Source organism: Trachypithecus francoisi, unplaced genomic scaffold (assembly GCF_009764315.1).
Source record: "Trachypithecus francoisi isolate TF-2019V2 unplaced genomic scaffold, Tfra_2.0 Lachesis_group1, whole genome shotgun sequence".
Taxonomy (NCBI): Eukaryota; Metazoa; Chordata; class Mammalia; order Primates; family Cercopithecidae; genus Trachypithecus; species Trachypithecus francoisi.
Window position 1 is genome coordinate 42,943,012 of NW_022681454.1, and position 19,935 is coordinate 42,962,946.

At 37.8% G+C, this 19,935-nt stretch overlaps 1 protein-coding gene across 1 annotated transcript in view; it reads left to right on the forward strand.

Annotated features, from left to right (window-relative positions):
- GRXCR1 (glutaredoxin and cysteine rich domain containing 1) overlaps positions 1-19,935 on the forward strand; it is a 149,433-nt gene that overhangs the window by 65,995 nt on the left and 63,503 nt on the right. The window contains exon 2 of the mRNA XM_033214113.1: positions 16,506-16,748. Within this exon, the coding sequence (XP_033070004.1) occupies positions 16,506-16,748 (243 nt within the window). The remainder of the gene's footprint in view (positions 1-16,505; positions 16,749-19,935) is intronic.

Below are 19,935 nucleotides of genomic sequence, written 5' to 3' on the forward strand. Positions count from 1 at the left end.
ACCAAAGCCTGGCAGAGACACAACAAAAAAAGAGAATTTTAGACCAATATTCCTAATGAACATTGATGCAAAAATCCTCAATAAAATACGGGCAAACCGGATCCAGCAGCACATCAAAAAGCTTATCGACCATGATCAAGTGGGCTTCATCCCTGGGATGCAAGGCTGGTTCAACATACGCAAATCAATAAACGTAATCCAGCATATAAACAGAACCAACGAACCAAAGAGAAAAACCACATGATTATCTCAATAGATGCAGAAAAAGCCTTTGACAAAATTCAGCAGCCCTTCATGCTGAAAACTCTCAATAAATTCAGTATTGATGGAACGTATCTCAAAATGATAAGAGCTAATTATGACAAACCCATAGCCAATATCATACTGAATGGGCAAAAACTGGAAAAATTCTCTTTGAAAACTGGCACAAGACAGGGATGCCCTCTCTCACCACTCCTATTCAACATAGTGTTGGAAGTTCTGGCTAGGGCAATCAGGCAAGAGAAAGAAATCAAGGGTATTCAGTTAGGAAAAAAAGAACTCAAATTGTCCCTGTTTGTAGATGACATGATTGTATATTTAGAAAACCCCATCGTCTCAGCCCAAAATCTCCTTAAGCTGATAAGCAACTTCAGCAAAGTCTCAGGATACAAAATTAATGTGCAAAAATCACATGCATTCTTATATAGCAGTAATAGACAGAGAGCCAAATCATGAATGAACTCCCATTCACAATTGCTTCAAAGAGAATAAAATACTTAGGAATACAACTTACAAGGGATGTAAAGGACCTCTTCAAGGAGAACTACAAACCACTGCTCAGTGAAATAAAAGAGGACACAAACAAATGGAAGAGCATACCGTGCTCATGGATAGGAAGAATCAATATCGTGAAAATGGCCATACTGCCCAAGGTAATTTATAGATTCAATGCCATCCCCATCAAGCTACCAATGACTTTCTTCACAGAATTGGAAAAAACTGCTCTCAAGTTCATATGGAACCAAAAAAGAGCCTGCATTGCCAAGACAATCCTAAGTGAAAAGAAAAAAGCTGGAGGCATCAGGCTACCTGACTTCAAAGTATACTACAAGGCTACAGTAACCAAAACAGCATGGTACTGGTACCAAAACAGAGATATAGACCAATGGAACAGAACAGAGTCCTCAGAAATAATACCACACATCTACAGCCATCTGATCTTTGACAAACCTGAGAGAAACAAGAAATGGGGAAAGGATTCCCTATTTAATCAATGGTGCTGGGAAAATTGGCTAGCCATAAGTAGAAAGCTGAAACTGGATCCTTTCCTTACTCCTTATACGAAAATTAATTCAAGATGGATTAGAGACTTAAATATTAGACCTAATACCATAAAAACCCTAGAAGGAAACCTAGGTAATGCCATTAAGGATATAGGCATGGGAAAGGACTTCATGTCTAAAACACCAAAAGCAACGGCAACAAAAGCCAAAATTGACAAGTGTGATCTAATTAAACTAAAGAGCTTCTGCACAGCAAAAGAAATTACCATCAGAGTGAACAGGCAACCTACAGAATGGGAGAAGATTTTTGCAATCTACTCCTCTGACAAAGGGTTAATATCCAGAACCTACAAAGAACTCAAACAAATTTACAAGAAAAACACAAACAACCCCATCAAAAAGTGGGAAGAGATATGAACAGACATTTCTCAAAAGAAGACATGCACACAGCCAACAGACACATGGAAAAATGCTCGTCATCACTGGCCATCAGAGAAATGCAAATCAAAACCACAATGAGATACCATCTCACACCAGTTAGAATGGCAATCATTAAAAAGTCAGGAAACAACAGGTGCTGGAGAGGATGTGGAGAAATAGGGACACTTTTACACTGTTGGTGGGATTGTAAACTAGTTCAACCATTATGGAAAACTGTATGGTAATTCCTCAAGGATCTAGAACTAGAAGTACCATATGACCCAGCCATCCCATTACTGGGTATATACCCAAAGGATTATAAATCATGCTGCTATAAAGACACATGCACACGTATGTTTATTGTGGCACTATTCACAAAGACTTGGAATCAACCCAAATGTCCATCAGTGATAGACTGGATTAAGAAAATGTGTCACATATACACCATGGAATACCATGCAGCCATAAAAAAGGATGAGTTTGTGTCCTTTGTAAGGACTTGGATGCAGCTGGAAACCATCATTCTCAGCAAACTATCACAAGAACAGAAAACCAAACACTGCATGTTCTCACTCATAGGTGGGAACTGAACAATGAGATCACTTGGACTCGGGAAGGGGAACATCACATACTGGGACCTATTATGGGGAGGGGGGAAGGCGGAGGGGTGAGGGATGGCATTGGAAGTTATACGTGATGTAAATGACGAGTTGATGGGTGCTGACGAGTTGATGGGTGCAGCACACCAACATGGCACAAGTATACATATGTAACAAACCTGCACGTTATGCACACGTACCCTAGAACTTAAAGTATTAAAAAAAAAAAAAAAAAGAATGGGGGAACCTCAAGAAGCCAGCAAAGGCAAGACAAGGAATTCTTCCCTGAGCCTTTAAAAGGAGTTTGGGTCTACTGACACCTTGATTTCTGCCCATTGAAACCCATATAAGACTTCTAACCCTGAAATTGTAAGATAAATTTTTTGTTGTTTTAAACTACTAACTTTGTAGTAATTTGTTACAGTGGCAATAGGAAACCAATACACTATTTATTTTAAATCTCTATGTATTTGAGAAACTTTAGGCAGGGTGCAGTGGCTCATGCCTGTAATCCCAGTACTTTAGGAGGCCAAGGTGGGCGGATCACAAGGTCAGGAGATCGAGATCCTCCTGGCCAATATGGTGAAACTCCGTCTCCACTAAAAAATACCAAAAAAAGAAAAAGAAAAAAAGAAAAAACAGCAACATACCCGGGTGTGGAAGCACGTGCCTGTAATCTCAGCTACTTGGGAGGCTGAGTCAGGAGAATCACTTGAGCCTGGGGTGGAGATTTCAGTGAGATGAGATCACACCACTGCACTCCAGCCTGGCCATAGACCAAGACTCCATCTAAAAAAAAAAAAAAAAAAAAAAGAGAGACTTTAAAATTAATAAATTCTGTATTAGTCCCTCTAATTTTTTATTGTTTATCACATGAGTTGGGATATAGAGAGAATCAGAACATGGCTAATAAGGTCATATAAATATTTGAGTTCTATAATTTACTTGAATCAAATACTAGCTCCATCATTTGCTAGTTGCCTGATGTTAGTCCTGTTACATACTTCTCTATGCCTCAGGTTTTCCATTTGTAAAGCTAAGATAATAACAATACCTACTTACTTATAGAGTTAAAGGACTCCCTACTTACAAAAAATATTAGCTTCCTGCACCAACCAAGCTTCCATAAATGGCCTCTAGCTGTTAATTCCCTGGAGTTCAGTGTATTTAGGTGACACTGGGACCATGATCATTAGTACAGTCAGAGAGACATAAGAGCCAAGCCTGGAAGCCTGAGGAGGAAATGGAAATGGGGGATTTCCCTGAGGCTGTGTCCAATTTTCTCAAATTCTGAACTTTCACTGGCTTTCTTGCCCTCAGTTCTCAGTCTATTCTGGGAATTCTACAGGGACTGAAATAACTTGTCTTCATCACACTGACATTTATGAAAGAATCAGGCTGAGATGAAGTACAGGTATTTCAACCCCTAAAGTAGACTCTTACAGCATCCAAATGCACTGAAAGGGATTGGCTGCATTTAGCTGATTATTCAGGCATTTTTCTTGATGTGGAAAATTGAGAAACACTTTAATCTTATATAATATTATAGATATAATATACAAAATACAGTAGAAGGGAAAGGGCACCTTTCCCTTTAAGAAAGAGCACTGGGGTTCTTGGAGCAAAGATGAAGGGTGTTACGACAATGGTTAGTGCAGGGCTCTCTAGTCCCTTAATACTCTGATGCCATTGTTCAATATTGTAGTCCCTTTTCTTCTGGTTTTGCAACTTGAATATTTTAAGAAATAAGAGGAAAAATATTTTAGAAATTTCTCCATTTGCGAGATGTTCCTGACTTATTTACTGCCTGGCTTTTCACTGTTGTAAGCTCATAATTTTGAGATTAGAGGCTTCTGAATATAATGATTTTGGTGTTCATCCTCATATCAATTTTATCTATAGAGCTTAGCAAAATGTAAAATGCCAATACATAGTGTTTTTGACAATATGTATAGAAGCCAAGATATTCATATTAGAAGATAGACATTTTTATTTAGTAGGAATGTGGTTACCAGGAGAGATTTCTGAGTTAGATTCTAATTCCTCTTTCTTCCAGCTATGACATTTTGGGTAATAGTGATAGATGGCATGTTTGTGAAGATTTATAGTTAGCAATGTGTCTTCATGTGGATTTTACATATAATCCTACAACTCTTTTGTGTGTGAGATTGTAGCTATTCCCATACTAGAGAACAGAAAACTTAGTCCTGGAAAAGTAAATTTACTTCCTCAAATTCATACCTCTACTATATTCGTCAGTGTTCTCCAGAGAAACAGAACCAATACAATATCTATATTTGCATAATATCTATGTCTATATATCTATGTCTCTCTCTCTCTCTCTGTATCCAGATATCTATATATAGGAAGAGATTTATTACATGGTATGGGCTCATGGGATTATGGAGGCTAAGAAGTGTCACAACCTGTAGTCTTCAAGCTGAAGATTCAGGAAAGCCAATGATGCAGTTTGAAGACCTGACATCCAGAGAACTGATGGTGTAGATTTAAATTTGAGTCTGAAGGCATAAGATTCAGAAGCACCAAGGTCAGGAGAAAATTGATGTCTCAGCTCAAGCAGCCAGGTAGAGAGAAGGCAAATCCAACCTTCCTCTGCTTTTTTGTTCTGTTCAGTCCCTCAACAGATGGTATGATGACCACCTACATCAGGGAGAACCATCTGCTTCTAAATGCTCATTACAATGCAAATGCTCATCTCTTCCCGAAACACCCTCACAGACATACCCAGAGATAATGTTTAATCAGATATCTGAGCATCCCCTAGCCAAGTCAAGTTGACACATAACATTAACCATCACAGCTACTAACTGTCAAAGCAATGGCTTCAGATTGGTTTTCTTTACACAGCAACATACTGGTTCCTAAAGAAAAGTTTGATTCAAATAATTCAACTGAGTGAGTCGCAGATTCCTCTGATGTATGTTGCTAAAGAGGTAGATCCCAGTCATCATAATGCTACAATGAACATATGTATGCATGTATCTTTATGATAGAATGATTTGTATTCCTTATGGTATATACTCAGTAATGGGATTTCTGGGTCAAATGGTACTTCTGCTTCTAGATCTTTGAGGAATCACCACACTGTCTTCCACAATAGTTGAATTAATTTACATTCACCACCAACAGTGTAAAAGCATTCTATTTTCTCCACATCCTCACTAGCATCTGTTGTTTCGTGACTTTTTAATAATCACCATCCTTATTGGCATGAGATGGTATCTCATTATGGTTTTGATTTGCATTTGCCTAATAATCAGCACTTTTTTTTTTTTTTTTTGGTGTGGAAGATTTATTAGGTTCATTGACTTTTCAGTTAACATCTAGGCTCATTCGGTAATTGACTTGGACAAATGGATAATTCCTGAGGAAATAACTGAAATTCACTTATTTGAATGATCTGAGAGCACTGAGAAAATAGAAAACACTCTGAAGAAATATTTGCATGCAAAGATTATGCTTATGCATTTCTGTTATGCCACAAAGTGGGCAACTGAACTTGGAGAGATTTTTATGACATCTGCTATATGCTGATATATGCTTGGCTCTATTGTTTTTTCACTATAAGAATTGATAGCATATCCCAAACAGATGTGAAGAGCAGAGTTGCCTCACTTTGAGAAAAGAGCTCAGGGCCTTATTACCCCAGTATCAGTTAGTTGTTGGTTATAAACTTTATGTTCCCACCATTTTTCTAGCTGAGTGTGCCCCATTGAGCGAGACCAATTCTCCAAAGAAGGCAGCTGAGAGCGGTTAGCAAACAACACTCACACCAGGTGGGGGATTGAGGCACTGACCTGGTGAAGGGGAGTGCGTGGAGCATCAACAAAGCTGACTATACCACCCTGAACCCCTTTCCATTCACTTGACCACCCCCTACCTTACCAACATCACCTTAGTCCAAACCACCTGCTACCACCTTGACTACTGTGAACTCTCTTCTCAGTAGTTGTACTTCTTCCTCCCACAAGAAATAAGAAATAAAAGCATTAAGGTTGCTTTCTGAGATGTAGACTATAAGATCAAGACAAGACAAATTAGAAAATGAAAGTGGAAAGTCATACTTACAGGAGCAGAAGGGCTCCCCTCAGCAAACCTAGACTGATGAGGTTGGGTGGAACAGCACACTCAAAGAAAGAACATTCCAAAGGAGTAGTTGATCAGCTAAGGAAGCTACACAAAGGGGAATCACAGAGGTAAGCATCAAGAGAAACCCCAGAAGTCTCAGTCACTGAATACTAATAATTCATATCCCTTTGACAAGTCAAAAATTCAGACATAATTTGACCTGCTGCTATTCAAGCCATTGACTCAAATCCATTACTCCTTTGTTCTGATTCTATGCTCACCAAGAATATGGAAAGCATAGAGAATTTGAGTGGTCCTATGTCAATGACATGTTCTTTTCATTGTAAATAATAAATAGGCATTCTAGTCTTACATATCAGTATCTTGATTCAAAAAGCCAGCCAATGGTGAATTTCCCAGCTTGCATGTCTGAGGGCCAAGACTCTGGACTACAGCAAATTTACCAGGTTGTATGGAAATTATATTTCCCCCCATCAAAAACAATGGCCACAGCAAGATCTCTGGTTCCATATGGTCTTCCAGAACTTTGCCATTCCTCTATCAAGAAGGGGGAGTCTATTTCCTCTCCCTTTGAATCTGTGTGGGTTTTCGTGACTGCTTTCATGAATAGAGTGCAGCAAAAGTGATTCCAAGTGAAGGCTAGAAAGCAATAAGTCTTCCACCTGGCTCTCGTTCTTTTAGGATATTTACCCTTTGAACTTGGCACCATGTTACAAGGAAGTACAGGACAAGGCTATGAGTAGGTGTTCTGGAAGACAGCTTCAGCTACAATCCTAGCCACCAGCCAGCATCAGCTGCCGGTCATGTGAGTGAAAGGTTCTTCAGATGATTACAGCCCCAGGCTTCTAGCTCCCCAGCTGGTGGGAAGAGTAGAACAGATGGGCTGTCCTCACCTAGCCATAGCCAAATTGCAGATTCATGAGAAAAATAAATGTTGTTGATTTTTTTTAAAAAAAGAGCAATTTACCTCAATAAGAGATTGGCTTTTTTGATCATTGTGTAATTATGAGGTTAAAGTTTGCCATTTGAGCTTATGAGGTTGATGACATCTGTGGATTTGGACTTTTTGTTCATAGCAATAATGGTGATGGTGCTGATATGTGTCAATAACATTTTATAATAATAATAATATTAACAAAAATACACCATTTACTGAGAGTTCATGATGCATTAGTCTTCCTGATAAGAGTTTTTCTATTCATTTAATCATTTAAACCTCACAAATCCCCATGAAGTAGGCACTAGTGTCTATATTTAAAGATAAGAAAACTAAGAGCGGTCAATAAACTGTCCAGGATTTTCTGGTTACTAAGGGGGAAATTCAAACCAAGTTCTGGTTTAAATGTATGGAAAACAGGCCAGAAAATATTTGTGGAGTATCTATATGTACTTGGTTATATTCTGGGTTCTTAGTTCTAATGAAAAAACTAAGTCCTTTATGTCTTAATGTGTGTAGATAGATAGTGAACCACTTAACATACACAATATAACATTCAGCAGTACTGGGAAAGAACTGGGTAAGAGGATACAGGGGTTGTTTACCATAGTGCAATGAGGGAAGGCCTGTTTGAGAAGTGACATTTAACCAGAGATTAGAAGATAGCACAGGGATGAGTAATGGAATTTCTAGGACTGTCCCTGTGACAGCCTCTTCATGGTACATTTTGCCATTATTTTAGTACAGGGTGGTCCTTTGGTCGTTTGTATTTAAGAAGATTATATAACATCTTCTTAAGGAAAGAGTAAGGACTTAGGAGGCAGACTCAGTTTCAAATTCTCATTTTGCTCCCTTTTCCCCCCTGACTTATTTGGGCACCTTAACTTTATTTCCACATCTTAGTTTCCGTGTCTATAAAACCTGGGCCATAATCTTTACCACTATGATAAATGAAAAAGTGCATATGTAGAGTTTTTTGCAGTCTCTAGAACTGCATATAAATATGCAACAGTCATGTGATAAATAATTATTTTTTATAATTTGTGTCTTATAGAGGGACATAGAGAAGTTCCTTTTGATGTTTTGTGGTCCAATTGTGAGGAGGGGAATTTGACGTAGGAAATTACCACTCACCTTTAGAACTGAATAGGGAGTATGGTTAGAATAGAAACAGATCTAGGAAATAAGCTAAGAGAGAAGCCTGGTGTGGGTAAAGTCTGGTGTGGATAAAGCGGATTGACAAATCATATTAAGTGCAAGAATAAAAATTCAAGAGGTGATTTGAGAGCAAGGTGGGCAGAAATTTATTTATTCAAATTTAGTGTTAAGAAGTATCTCATAATGCACATTTAACTATAGAGGTTTATAGAATATCATGGAGAGGGAGAGAGAGTGTAATATATGTAAAATGTCTTGCCCTTTACAAGGCCCACAGCCCTGCTTCCAGCCGCATGTGCCTGCTATTTAAAATCGCTGTTCCCAGAGCCAGGTTGGCCCACTGCCTGATAATCAAGAAATCTGGGTCTAGTCCCAGTTTGCCTACTGACATGCTGTATTGCTTTGAGCTAATCACTTTGCCTCTTTGCCTTTATGTATAGGAAAAAATATCTGTTCCTTACCCATCTCAAAGGAATCATTTTAGACTGAAAAAAAAAATTTAACATGCCTCTTGTGTGATGTAAGTGACTGATACATGTGGGACCATAATTTAGTAAAGAGGAGAACCTCTTCAATTCACAACCGTTATCTTACCAGCAATGAATTAGGCCCATAGCAGTTTGTGGTTTAGTAACAACTTTATCCTGAGGAGTGAGTAGCAAAACAACGTGTGGTTCAGTGTTTTGTCTTGGCTCAGTGGAAAGCACATGGACTTTGGAAGGGTGCACATCTGAGTTCCAATTTTCTAATTTTGCTGAACATCAACTCTGTCTCCTTGTCGAGGATATGAGGATACTTACTCTTTCTGAGTCTAGGTTTCTAGATCTGTAGATACAGCAACACTATGTAAGTTATTGTGAGGAAGTGATAAATGTAAAGTTACTAGTATTGTCTGCCACTGATATTCAAATGTGTTACTTTTTATTTATTTAAAAAAATTGCTTAAGACGTGAATTCTTGCAGCTGTCTGGAGGCCTCTAAGTCCTCATTGATTTGGAGACTCACTGGGGCAAGGCTAGGAGGCCATTTCAGGAATCCTTTTTAAATCAGTGTGAGGCTAGAGCTACAAAGGCTCAGCCTGAAATAACCCACTGAATTTGCTTCTGCCTAAGGAGCTGAGCCTGCTCCGTACTGATCTTCTGTGGGGGATGGGTGGATAATAACTCTTGGCCTGAATTCCAGGGTTAGTTCCAGTGGATGTGGAAGCTCCACAATTGTCCCAAGATGAGGGGGTGACTGTACTCATTGTTGTGCTGTGGCTACTGCAGGGCGATGTGCAGGCTGAGGACATAGGTTAGCTATTTGGTTAACTCCTTAGTCTGATTTGCAGGAATTTCCATACCTTTCCAACACATCTGCATGTGATGCAGGTTGTTGTAAGGCTTCCAGGCATCCCCAAGATTCATCTTTTTAATAAACAGAAAGGAAAAAATGGCCTATGTTTATTACCATTTAGGTTGGCTCTCTCAGAGCCGGGAAGCTGCAGACCCCAAAGGCTTCTCAGTGCTGTCTCAGATGCTTCCATCCTTCATATGCTATTCCCATGGTAACCCTCAGGAAGGAAGAAGAGGGACAGCCATTAGAGGCTATTTTTAGACTTCTGGCCAGATGCTTTGACAAATCTATTGAGGGAAAGAAAATGTAGCAAATGTAGAAGAGGAGGATTTTTTTTTTTTTTTTTGCCAAAGACAATATCATTTAAAATTCATATAAAACTGGAAAAGACCTTGAGAAATCATCCAACTTATCACTCTACCTCTAGAAAGACCTACTTCCAAATCATACAAAAATTGTACAATAAAATCTTTTTTAAGAACATTTTACTGAATAATGTATTTTAATTTATAACCTACTTTCTACCCCAAATTTGCCCCATATTCAGCCTCAGTCTCCTGAGCAAGGGAACTGGCGGTGAGACTGAGTATAATGGCTCAAAATGTGGACTACACAACCCTAGGGGAACTTTTTGTTTAGAATATGCTACTAATGGCCCTGTTTAAGTTTGTGCAGTGTGCATCTTTACAACTACACCCACTGGTCCTTCCTTACTTATCATTTTGAAATGTAAACCAGGTTTAGTGCAACTCCTTCTATCCTTCTTAAAACCCTTTAGGGATTTCTCATTGCTCTAGGGTAAAAAACCCAAGGTTGTTAAAATACAACATGGCTATAAAATACAACATGGTATCAACCCTTCATATCTATCTAGAATCACTTAATACCATTCTGTTTTTCCCTTCTTGTATATCAAGAAACAAACTTTGAAGAGTATCAAACACGTTATCTTCCTCCCATTTTAAGATCTTTGTACTTGCATGAAATACTTTTCCCCCACTCTCTACCTAATTTCTTTGTTAAATTCTATTCTTCCAGCTTAACCTCAAATATCAGAAAATATTTTCTTGATCTCTAAGAAAAGAAGAGAAGGTACCCAGGCACTATGCTTTCCTCATTACTTCCGCATTTCATTAATAGTACCTAGTAGCTTGTAATTCTATATTTATGTGACATTTTGGCTTTCTATTACTTTTAACTATGAACTCCATGTTGATATGGAATTATATTATTTGCTCACCATTATATACCTAGGGCTTAATACTGTGTTTGGCAAACAAATTATTCTAATTACTGAATGAATGAGTAGCCATTATTTTGTACTCTAATATTGCTATCTTTCTTTAGGTTTGGAAAGTTCTCTGTTATTATGTCTTTGAGTAAACTTTCTACCCCAATCCCTCTCTCTTTACCTCCACTTTAAGGCCAATAACTCTTAGAGTTAGCTCTTTGAGGCTATATTGTAGATCCAATAGGTGTGCTTCATTATTTTTTATTCTTTTTCTTTTGCCTCCTCTGACTATGTAGTTTTAAATAGCCTGTCTTCAAGCTCACTAATTCTTTCTTCTGCTTGATCAATGATGCTGAGAGACCCTGCTGCAGTCTTTAGTTTGTCAATTGAATTGTTCAGCTTCATAATTTCTGCTTGATTCTTTTAAATTATTTCAAACTCTTGGTTAAATTTATCTGATAGAATTCTGAATTCCTTCTCTGTGTTATCTTAGATTTTGTTGAGCTTCCTCAAAACAGCTATTGTAAATGCTTTGTCTGACAGGTCACTCTGTAATTTGTCACTGGTAACTAATTTTAATTCATTTGATGACATGTTTTCCTGGATGCTTTTAATGCTTATAGATGTCTGTCAATATGTGAGCATTGAAGAGTTAGGTATTTATTCCAGCCTTTGCAGCATGGGCTTGTTTGTACCCCTCTATCCTGAGAAAGCTTTCCAAGTATTCAAAGGGAATTGAGTGCTGTGATCTAAATCTTTGGTCACTGTAGCCATATGGTGTGCATTAGAGGGCATACCAATGCCAGGAATGCTGTGACTCTTGCAAACTTTGCTGCTTAACTCTTGCTATGTGTCTCTTGGCTGAATTCTTTCTTCTAAGTTAAATAAGAAATGAGGACTGCTGCACTTCCTGGTAACAGAAATAAACCCAACTATACAAGGTAAACTAATTTTAAACAAAGAGACTAAGAAGATGCAATGGGGGAAGTGTTAGTCTCTTCGATAAATGATGTTGGGAATACTGAATATCTACATGCAAAATAATGAAATTGGACCCTTATCCTATACCACATACTCAAAGTGGATTAAAGATCTAAGCATATGACCCCAAACTGTAAAACTCCTAGAAAGCATAGGGGAAAACTCCTTGATATTACCCCTGGCAAGAAATTTTTTAAGTTTTGGATATTTCCCCCAAACACAGGTAATACAAGGAAAAATAAACAAGTGGGACCACACAAAACTAAAATGCTTCTCTACAGCAAGGAAGATTATTGACAAAATGAAAATGCAGTTAATTGGTTGGAAGAAAATATTTGTGAGCCATATGTAGATAAGGGGTTAGTATCCCAAGTAATTAGGAACATAAATAACTAACTCAATAGCCAAAACCAAATAATCCAATTTAAAAAATGGTCGAATGACCACAATAGATATTTCTCTGAAGAAGACATACAAATAGCCAAGAGAGATCTATACAAGTGCTCAACATCAGTAATATCAAAACCACAATGGGAAGTGCAAATCAAAACAATGAGATATCACCTTACACTTCTTAGGATGACTGCTATTAAAAAGACAAGAAACAACAAGTGTAGCACATGTGTGAAGAAAAGGGAACAATCGTACACCGTTAGTGGGAAGTAGATTACTGTAGCCATTATGGACATTATGAATATTCCTAAAGAAATGAAAAACAGTACTATCATGTAACCCAGCAATCCTCATTCTGGGTATATACTCAAAGGAAATGAAATTACCAACTCTTAAAGATATCTGCACTCTCAGGCTTATGTTTATTGCATCATTATTTACAATTGCCAAGATATAGGTACAACCTAAGTATCCTTTAATGGATAAATGAATAAATAAATTGTAGTGTATATATAAACAATGAATATGATTCAGCCTTAAAAATGAAACAGATATTGATATTTGTGATAACATAGATGAACCTAGGGAATATTATGCTACGTGAAATAAGCCAGGAAGACAAAGAAAAATACTGCATGATCTCACTTACATGTGGAATCTGAAAAACAAACAAACAAACAAACAAAAGCAATCTCAAATACACAGCAACAGTTGAATGGTGGCTGTTAGTGGTTGGGGTAAAAGGGAAGAGGGGGATATAATAGGGAGATGTTCTATGTACCACATGGGGATTATAGTTAATAATATTGTATTACATACTCACAATTTGCTAAAATAATAGGTTTTAGGCACTTTTACCACAAAAAAATGTAACTATGTGGAATAATATAATATATGTATTAATTTACTTGACTGCAGTAATTATTTAACTCCATATATCAAAATATTATATTATGCACCTTAAGTATGTACAACGTAAAAACATAAAATATGTTTCCAAATTCCAGGAAGCTTTTTAAAATGTAAATTCTGAGTCACTAGATCTGGGGTGAGGCCTGTGATTCTGCATCTGTGATCTGTATCTAGTCCAATCTGTATCTAAGTAGCTCTAGAACTTGGCTCTACATTAGAATCACATTAGAACTTTAAAAAAAAAAAATCGCAATTCAGAGGCCCCACCCTGGTGATTCTTACTTAATTGCTATGGGCTTGGCCTAGGATTTGGGGATTTTCAAAGGATCCCCAGTTTATTCTAACACTCAACATTCTTGAGATGCACTGATTCCAGGCAAAGCTCATTCTCAACAACACTTAAAGGGATATCCATGTGATCTCATACATTAGATGACATCCAATGTGGCTACCCGATAGGGGTCATCTTATTAGTATTTTGAAAATGCATGTGTCTTAGAGACACAGAACTCTGGTATACACGGTTTATTCTGTAATCAGAGAGAATCTTACATCAGTTGGTTAACATGGCAGCAGGTTGGTCCAATCTTAAATTTTTCCACTTTGACACATCTGGGAAAAGTATTTCATAACAAATAATTAAAAAATAAATGCACCTATTTGAAGTAGTGGACCATTTTGGTAGAAAACTAATGCAGTAACAGTAGTTTTTGTATTCAGAGGAAAATACATAATTACACAGATAATTTGATGAGAAAAAAGAAAACTTTGGTGCTCTTCTGAAAGCTGCAGCACCTGTAGTGAGTTTCTGTGCCTTGCTTGCCCAAACCTGTTAATATGAAGAGGAGCCATCGACTCTAGGGCATTTGGTTGCTCCTTCTAAAGATCAGTGTCTCTAAATCAAAACATAGTAATAATTTCCTTTTTGTCATCAATTGCACTGATTTTTTCCCACTGACTTGTTAGGTAGCTACTGTTATATCACATTCTCATCACTGTCATCACAAATGAGAACACTGAGACAATAGTTCATTAGCTTCCCAAAGATACACAGGTGGCCAGTGGCAGAGCTCAGGTATATCTGATTTTCAAGTTTATGCTCTCCTTTTTTAAAATTTTAAAATTTTTATTTTTATTTTAAGTTCTAGGGTACATGTGCAGGATGTGCAGGTTTGTTATGTAGGTAAACATGTGTCATGGTGGTTTGCTGCACCTACCCACCCATGACCCAGGTATTAAGCCCAGCATGCATTAGCTGTTCTTCCTAACACTCTCGCTCTCTCCACCGCACCCTCTGACAGGCCCCAGTGTGTGTTGTTCCCCTCCCTGTATCCACATCCTCTCATTGTTCACTTCCCACTTATAAGTGAGAAGATGTGGTGTTTGGTTTTCTGTTCTTGTGTTAGTTTGCTGAGGATAATACCTTTCAGCTCCATTCACGTCCCTGCAAAGAACATGATCTCATTCATTTTCATGGCTGCATAGTATTCCATCATGCATATGTACCACATTTTCTTTAACCAGTCTATCATTCATGGGCATTTGGGTTGATTTCATGTCTTTGCTATTGTCAATAGTGCTGTTATGCTCTCTTTATCTTAGTAAGAAATTGGCAGCATATACCAAATCCAGTCTTCAGAAATATTGGTTCACGTGGTCTTTAAAAGCATTTATAGTTAGGTGTCACCATTTATAAATCAAAAAATTTCCTATAAAAATCCAGATTTTAAGTTTCTACATAAAATAATTATGTGTAACCACACCGAAGTCACATGCCTGCAAGACAACAATTGCCTAGGTTGTGTAACATTTCTCTATTTAGATGCTATTCTTAATCTTTCACTAGTATTTCTTTTACTCTTGACTTGCTTCAGCATTTGTGATACCAGCTTAATCCCTCCAGGACTCTAGGTTTTCAACTTAACCTCTACACTCTATTGAGGAAAGAAATGACTCTTGCATCTTTATTAAATTTTATCATCCAAAAAATCCTCTCTCCATGAGGTGGAGAATTTTGTATTGGCATCTTTATGACATTGGACCTTTGGAGTGTTACCTGTCCATTTGCATCTTGGCAGAGTGGTCTGACTTCTCTGCATACACAGTGGTGGAACTAGTGTCCTACTGGCTTGCTTTAGTATTTAGCTGTCCAGAATGGTTTCCAAAGGTTTGACTCCACAGGAGTTTTGCAAATCGTGTGGTTGTGCTCTAAAAAATTATAGCTTTGTGAAGACTCATGTATCCCATGGTCTCATGGTATAGTTGTGTTTTGTTCAGTTTCCTCCAACTAAGACTGTGATAAGGAAGAAGAGAAGCTTTCTTATTGATTTCAGGACCTACCTAGTATGGCTCTTCAGCACACATTAGCAGTGCTGGGCAGGGTTTCCCGGGAAAGCAGTCACTGATGTCTGAAATGTAGAAGAAGATTCTCACACAGGATAGTCTTCATCTTGTTTTTGAGTGCTGCTTACCTCCACTCCTGTGTCTGATTCCTTGTTTCCTTTTTATGCCTGGCTTTGACCCACCATTCACGTTGGTGTTGGTTTCTGTGGACTCCCATTCTGGAACATTTACTTTTTTATTTCTTGTGGCAGAGCTTTCTCACTACATGTGGGAGCCCTGTCACTCAACAGAGCCCTTTAACATATGTTATGCTACTTAAACGTTAGAAAAATCCCATGATATAGGTCTTGTTATTCCCGGGAAATTGTTGCCCCAAAGATGATACAATTTGATAAATTGATAAGTGGAAGAATTTTAACTAGCTAAATGCTAATGTTGACTATTCTGTGGCATAAACTTTAGGTTTATGAAACAGATATAGTGATTGAGTAATGTCTACGAAACGTAAGAAAAATATGTCAGTCATTTACTGTTTTACCACATGGCATTCCATGTGAGACGTGATCAATTTTAACATTAGCCGTTACTTGATATGCTACTGAGAAAAGGGAAAAAATTAAATTATGTCATATAAATTATATTGATTGTTACCTGTATCCCAATTACAGATGTTGTAACTTAAAAGGATAAGTCTTTGAATTGATAAATGAGTTCACTCAACTTTTATTGCATGCCTTTAATGCAATTGTTAATTGTCTTAAAATCATAAGACACAAGAAAGTAAAAGTAAGCATTCTTACAACTCAATGTTTTCCCTTCAGCAACCATCAACTGACCTAGAATTTGACCGTGTAGTGATTTATACCACCTGCCTTCGTGTGGTTCGGACAACCTTTGAAAGATGTGAACTGGTTAGAAAGATTTTCCAAAACCATCGCGTAAAATTTGAAGAGAAAAACATAGCCCTGAATGGTGAATATGGAAAAGAGTTAGATGAACGATGCCGACGAGTTTCCGAAGCGCCTTCCCTCCCTGTTGTGTTCATTGATGGCCATTACCTTGGGGTAAGTACGCTGCCCAAGAAAGTCTTTTTCATAGAACCCAACCAGGGCTGATAGAAATCTATAACGATCTATACATTTGCAGCATAAGTACTGGAATACTTGCTGGCTTTTTTGGAGCTCAAACCAAAGGGATTGGAGCATTTATTTCTGTCCCAGACAATGAGCTGCCACAGTGCTCCTCCCTGAAGAAGTACAGTGAGATAAAATCAGCAAGAAACTGCAGTTTTGAATATAAATAAATGTTTAAAAATATTCAGTTGACTTCAGTTTTGCATTGTGAAGCTTAGCATGTGAGATAAAGACTGCATTTTTAGTCTAGGCAAGAAAAATGGATATATATATAAGATATATATTTATAAATTCTCATATACAGCATTATCAATCAGTTTCCTACCTAATGAACCTAAGATGATAGTCCTGAAATGAAATCAACAAGAAATGGGGCCTGGAGCCAGGGTTTGATCCACTTGCTTAAAATTATTTTTGACTTGGGTAATGCAGCAGTTGGAGACATAAATTCAGGCTTACGGAAAGCAGAGAGAACTCCCAGAGCAGCAGGAGAACATGCCTGTTTCACTTCTCTTTGAATAATACTGCTAGTGTAGTTAACTCCCATTAATCTGTGAACATCCTGTGGAAGAAGCCTACAGAGAGGGCTCCAGAGAGTACACTTTGGAAAGGGTGAGAGCAAAGAGCCAAGGGGCACCAGTAACCAGTTTATGGGCTGACTACATGATCACTTATCGCAGAACAGAGACCGTCAAACCACAGATGGATACTTGGATCTTGGTTTCATTTAGCATCTGGTCTTAACTGTCATTTTTCAGAGAAGGTTATAAAAATCTAGAACAGGAGATGCTCACATTTTGTTTCAGGGAATCAATCTGTGTTTTAATATCCTGTCATTTTATGAAAAAGATAAATGTAGAGAAGCTGTGATCCAATAGCGATGACATTATGTGATTGTACTTTTAACCAGAGCTGGACACACACTACATTCTGTAGTAGAGGAATGCTAATTTGAAGTATTGATCCATTTTTTGATGTATTTCAACACATATCCTTAGGTTGCAGAAAATTACAACAGCAGTAATAATCATGTTAAAAAAATACATAATAATAGTAATAATAATAACACTCTAGTGCACTCACAGCTTTGCATGTATCATTTCATATAATCCTCAGGGTAGTCTTAGAAATCAACTTTCATATGGCATACTGGTTAAGAGCAAGCACTGGGGTCAGACAGACTTGTTTTAAATCCCTGCCCTGACACTTACCATGTGACTCTGTGCTTTGGCTTTCTCATTTGTAAAATGGGAATGAGAATACAATTTACCTCATAGGCTGATTTGTGAGAGTATTGAGCTAATACATATTAAGCACTTGGTTCCTGTACCTGGAACAAAGTATGTTTTTAGGAAATATGAACAGTTATCCCTGTTTTGCAAAAGAAAACATTAATTTCTTTGCTCCAAGTGACAGAGCTGGCTAAGTGGCAAGGCCAGCACTCAAAGTTATGTCTGTCTGACTCCCCAAACCCTTGCTCTTTGGCACATCACCTCAAGGAAAGGGATCTTTGCCTGTTTGCTGGTATAGTTTTGGGACCTCAAACAGGGCTTAATGCAAAGTAAGTGTTCAAATGAACATATATTGAATGGATGGATGAATTACGCTATATTTCCTCATCATGTTCTTTCCTTCTCTCTCTAAGACATTCTTTAATAAAGAAGGGATCTGATAAACTCAACCACACTAGGGAGAAAACATAACTTGTAAGGGCTATGAATATTTGCCTTTTTTAACTTGGGAAAATGTCTGACAACGTAAGACATTTCCCATTGTGAAATTTCAACTTCTGTGCAACTGCACGGTTAAAATTAGTGGGCAACTGCCTTCAATGCACAGGTATAAAGTTGGCTGTTCTTATTCAGAAGCCAAACTGCTTATCTTCTCACTACTTCTGAGATAATATGAGAGGCTGTAATGCCCGTCCTGCTATTTGCCCTTTAGTTTGAAGAATCTCACAGGAAGGCTAAAACAGACAAATGAGATGGGGGCATGCTTCTTTCCCAGTTTCTTTCTTCTGTGATCACTTTATTTACACACATGGTAGCCTAGGGGAGGAAGTATCACACAGGTGCTACCTTGCTGTTTCTGCAATTTAAGCTAAAGCTCCAAACCTAGAGAGAGTCCAGAAACAGATTTCCCCTCTCTTGTTTTGCTTATGAAAGGAAAATTACTCCTAAATCTTTAATTCAAAATGGCAAACACTCCAAAACAACACATTCCCCTCCTATTAAAATAGCCTGCTTATTTAAATTGCAATGCACTTAAATGGAATACATTGCTTGAATTATAGGGCCCTTTTCCTGCACTATGCATGCATCTGAAATGGAAGGATGCCCTCTGCTGGGTTTTGACACCTGGTGAAATGTAATTTTAAGGGAGAAAAAGAAGCTGATGTTGGTAATTTCCTTAACATCTGTGGTGTTTTAAACAGACGCATGAAACCATTTGATTTAGTTTAAATTTAGATGGGTGAGAAAAATCAAGATTTGTGAATCATCTGCACAATACAATTTCTTTATAGGAAGGAGAGAGAAAAATAGAAAAACAGACAGAAACAGCCAGAGAATGAGGCAGACAGAGACAGAAAGTGAGGCATCTGGAGGCAGACTGGGGGACATGGGACGGAGAACAAGAGAATATTTTGTAGCTCCCTTTGCATTACTGTCAGTGTTACCCAACCCAGGGTGGGTGGTGCCAGAGGAATTTAGTTATCTTCATTGAAGTGAAAATAACAGTTTAATGGACAAGAAGAATTACAAGGGCACTAAGCTCTTTTTTTCCTGATGACTCTCTTCCCCAACCAAACTGAAAAATGAAGATGGAAGCAATAAAGCAGTCAAGGAAAAAAAAATACTTTAGAAGGTAAATCTACACTGCCCTTGGATACTCCATGGTAGGGGGCAGGGGAGCAAATTCAGTTTGGAACTTGCTTAAGGCAACTGTTTCATTATTTTGCATTAGAAAATTTTTTTACACAAAAAAGATTGTGTTCAAATAGTTACAACATAAATTACCTTAGAAATGCCAGTAGCATATAAATTAGAAATAGTGGCCCATATGGACCAATCATAAGCCTCCATGGTAGAAATCCACAAAACCCACATTGGAATGGTGC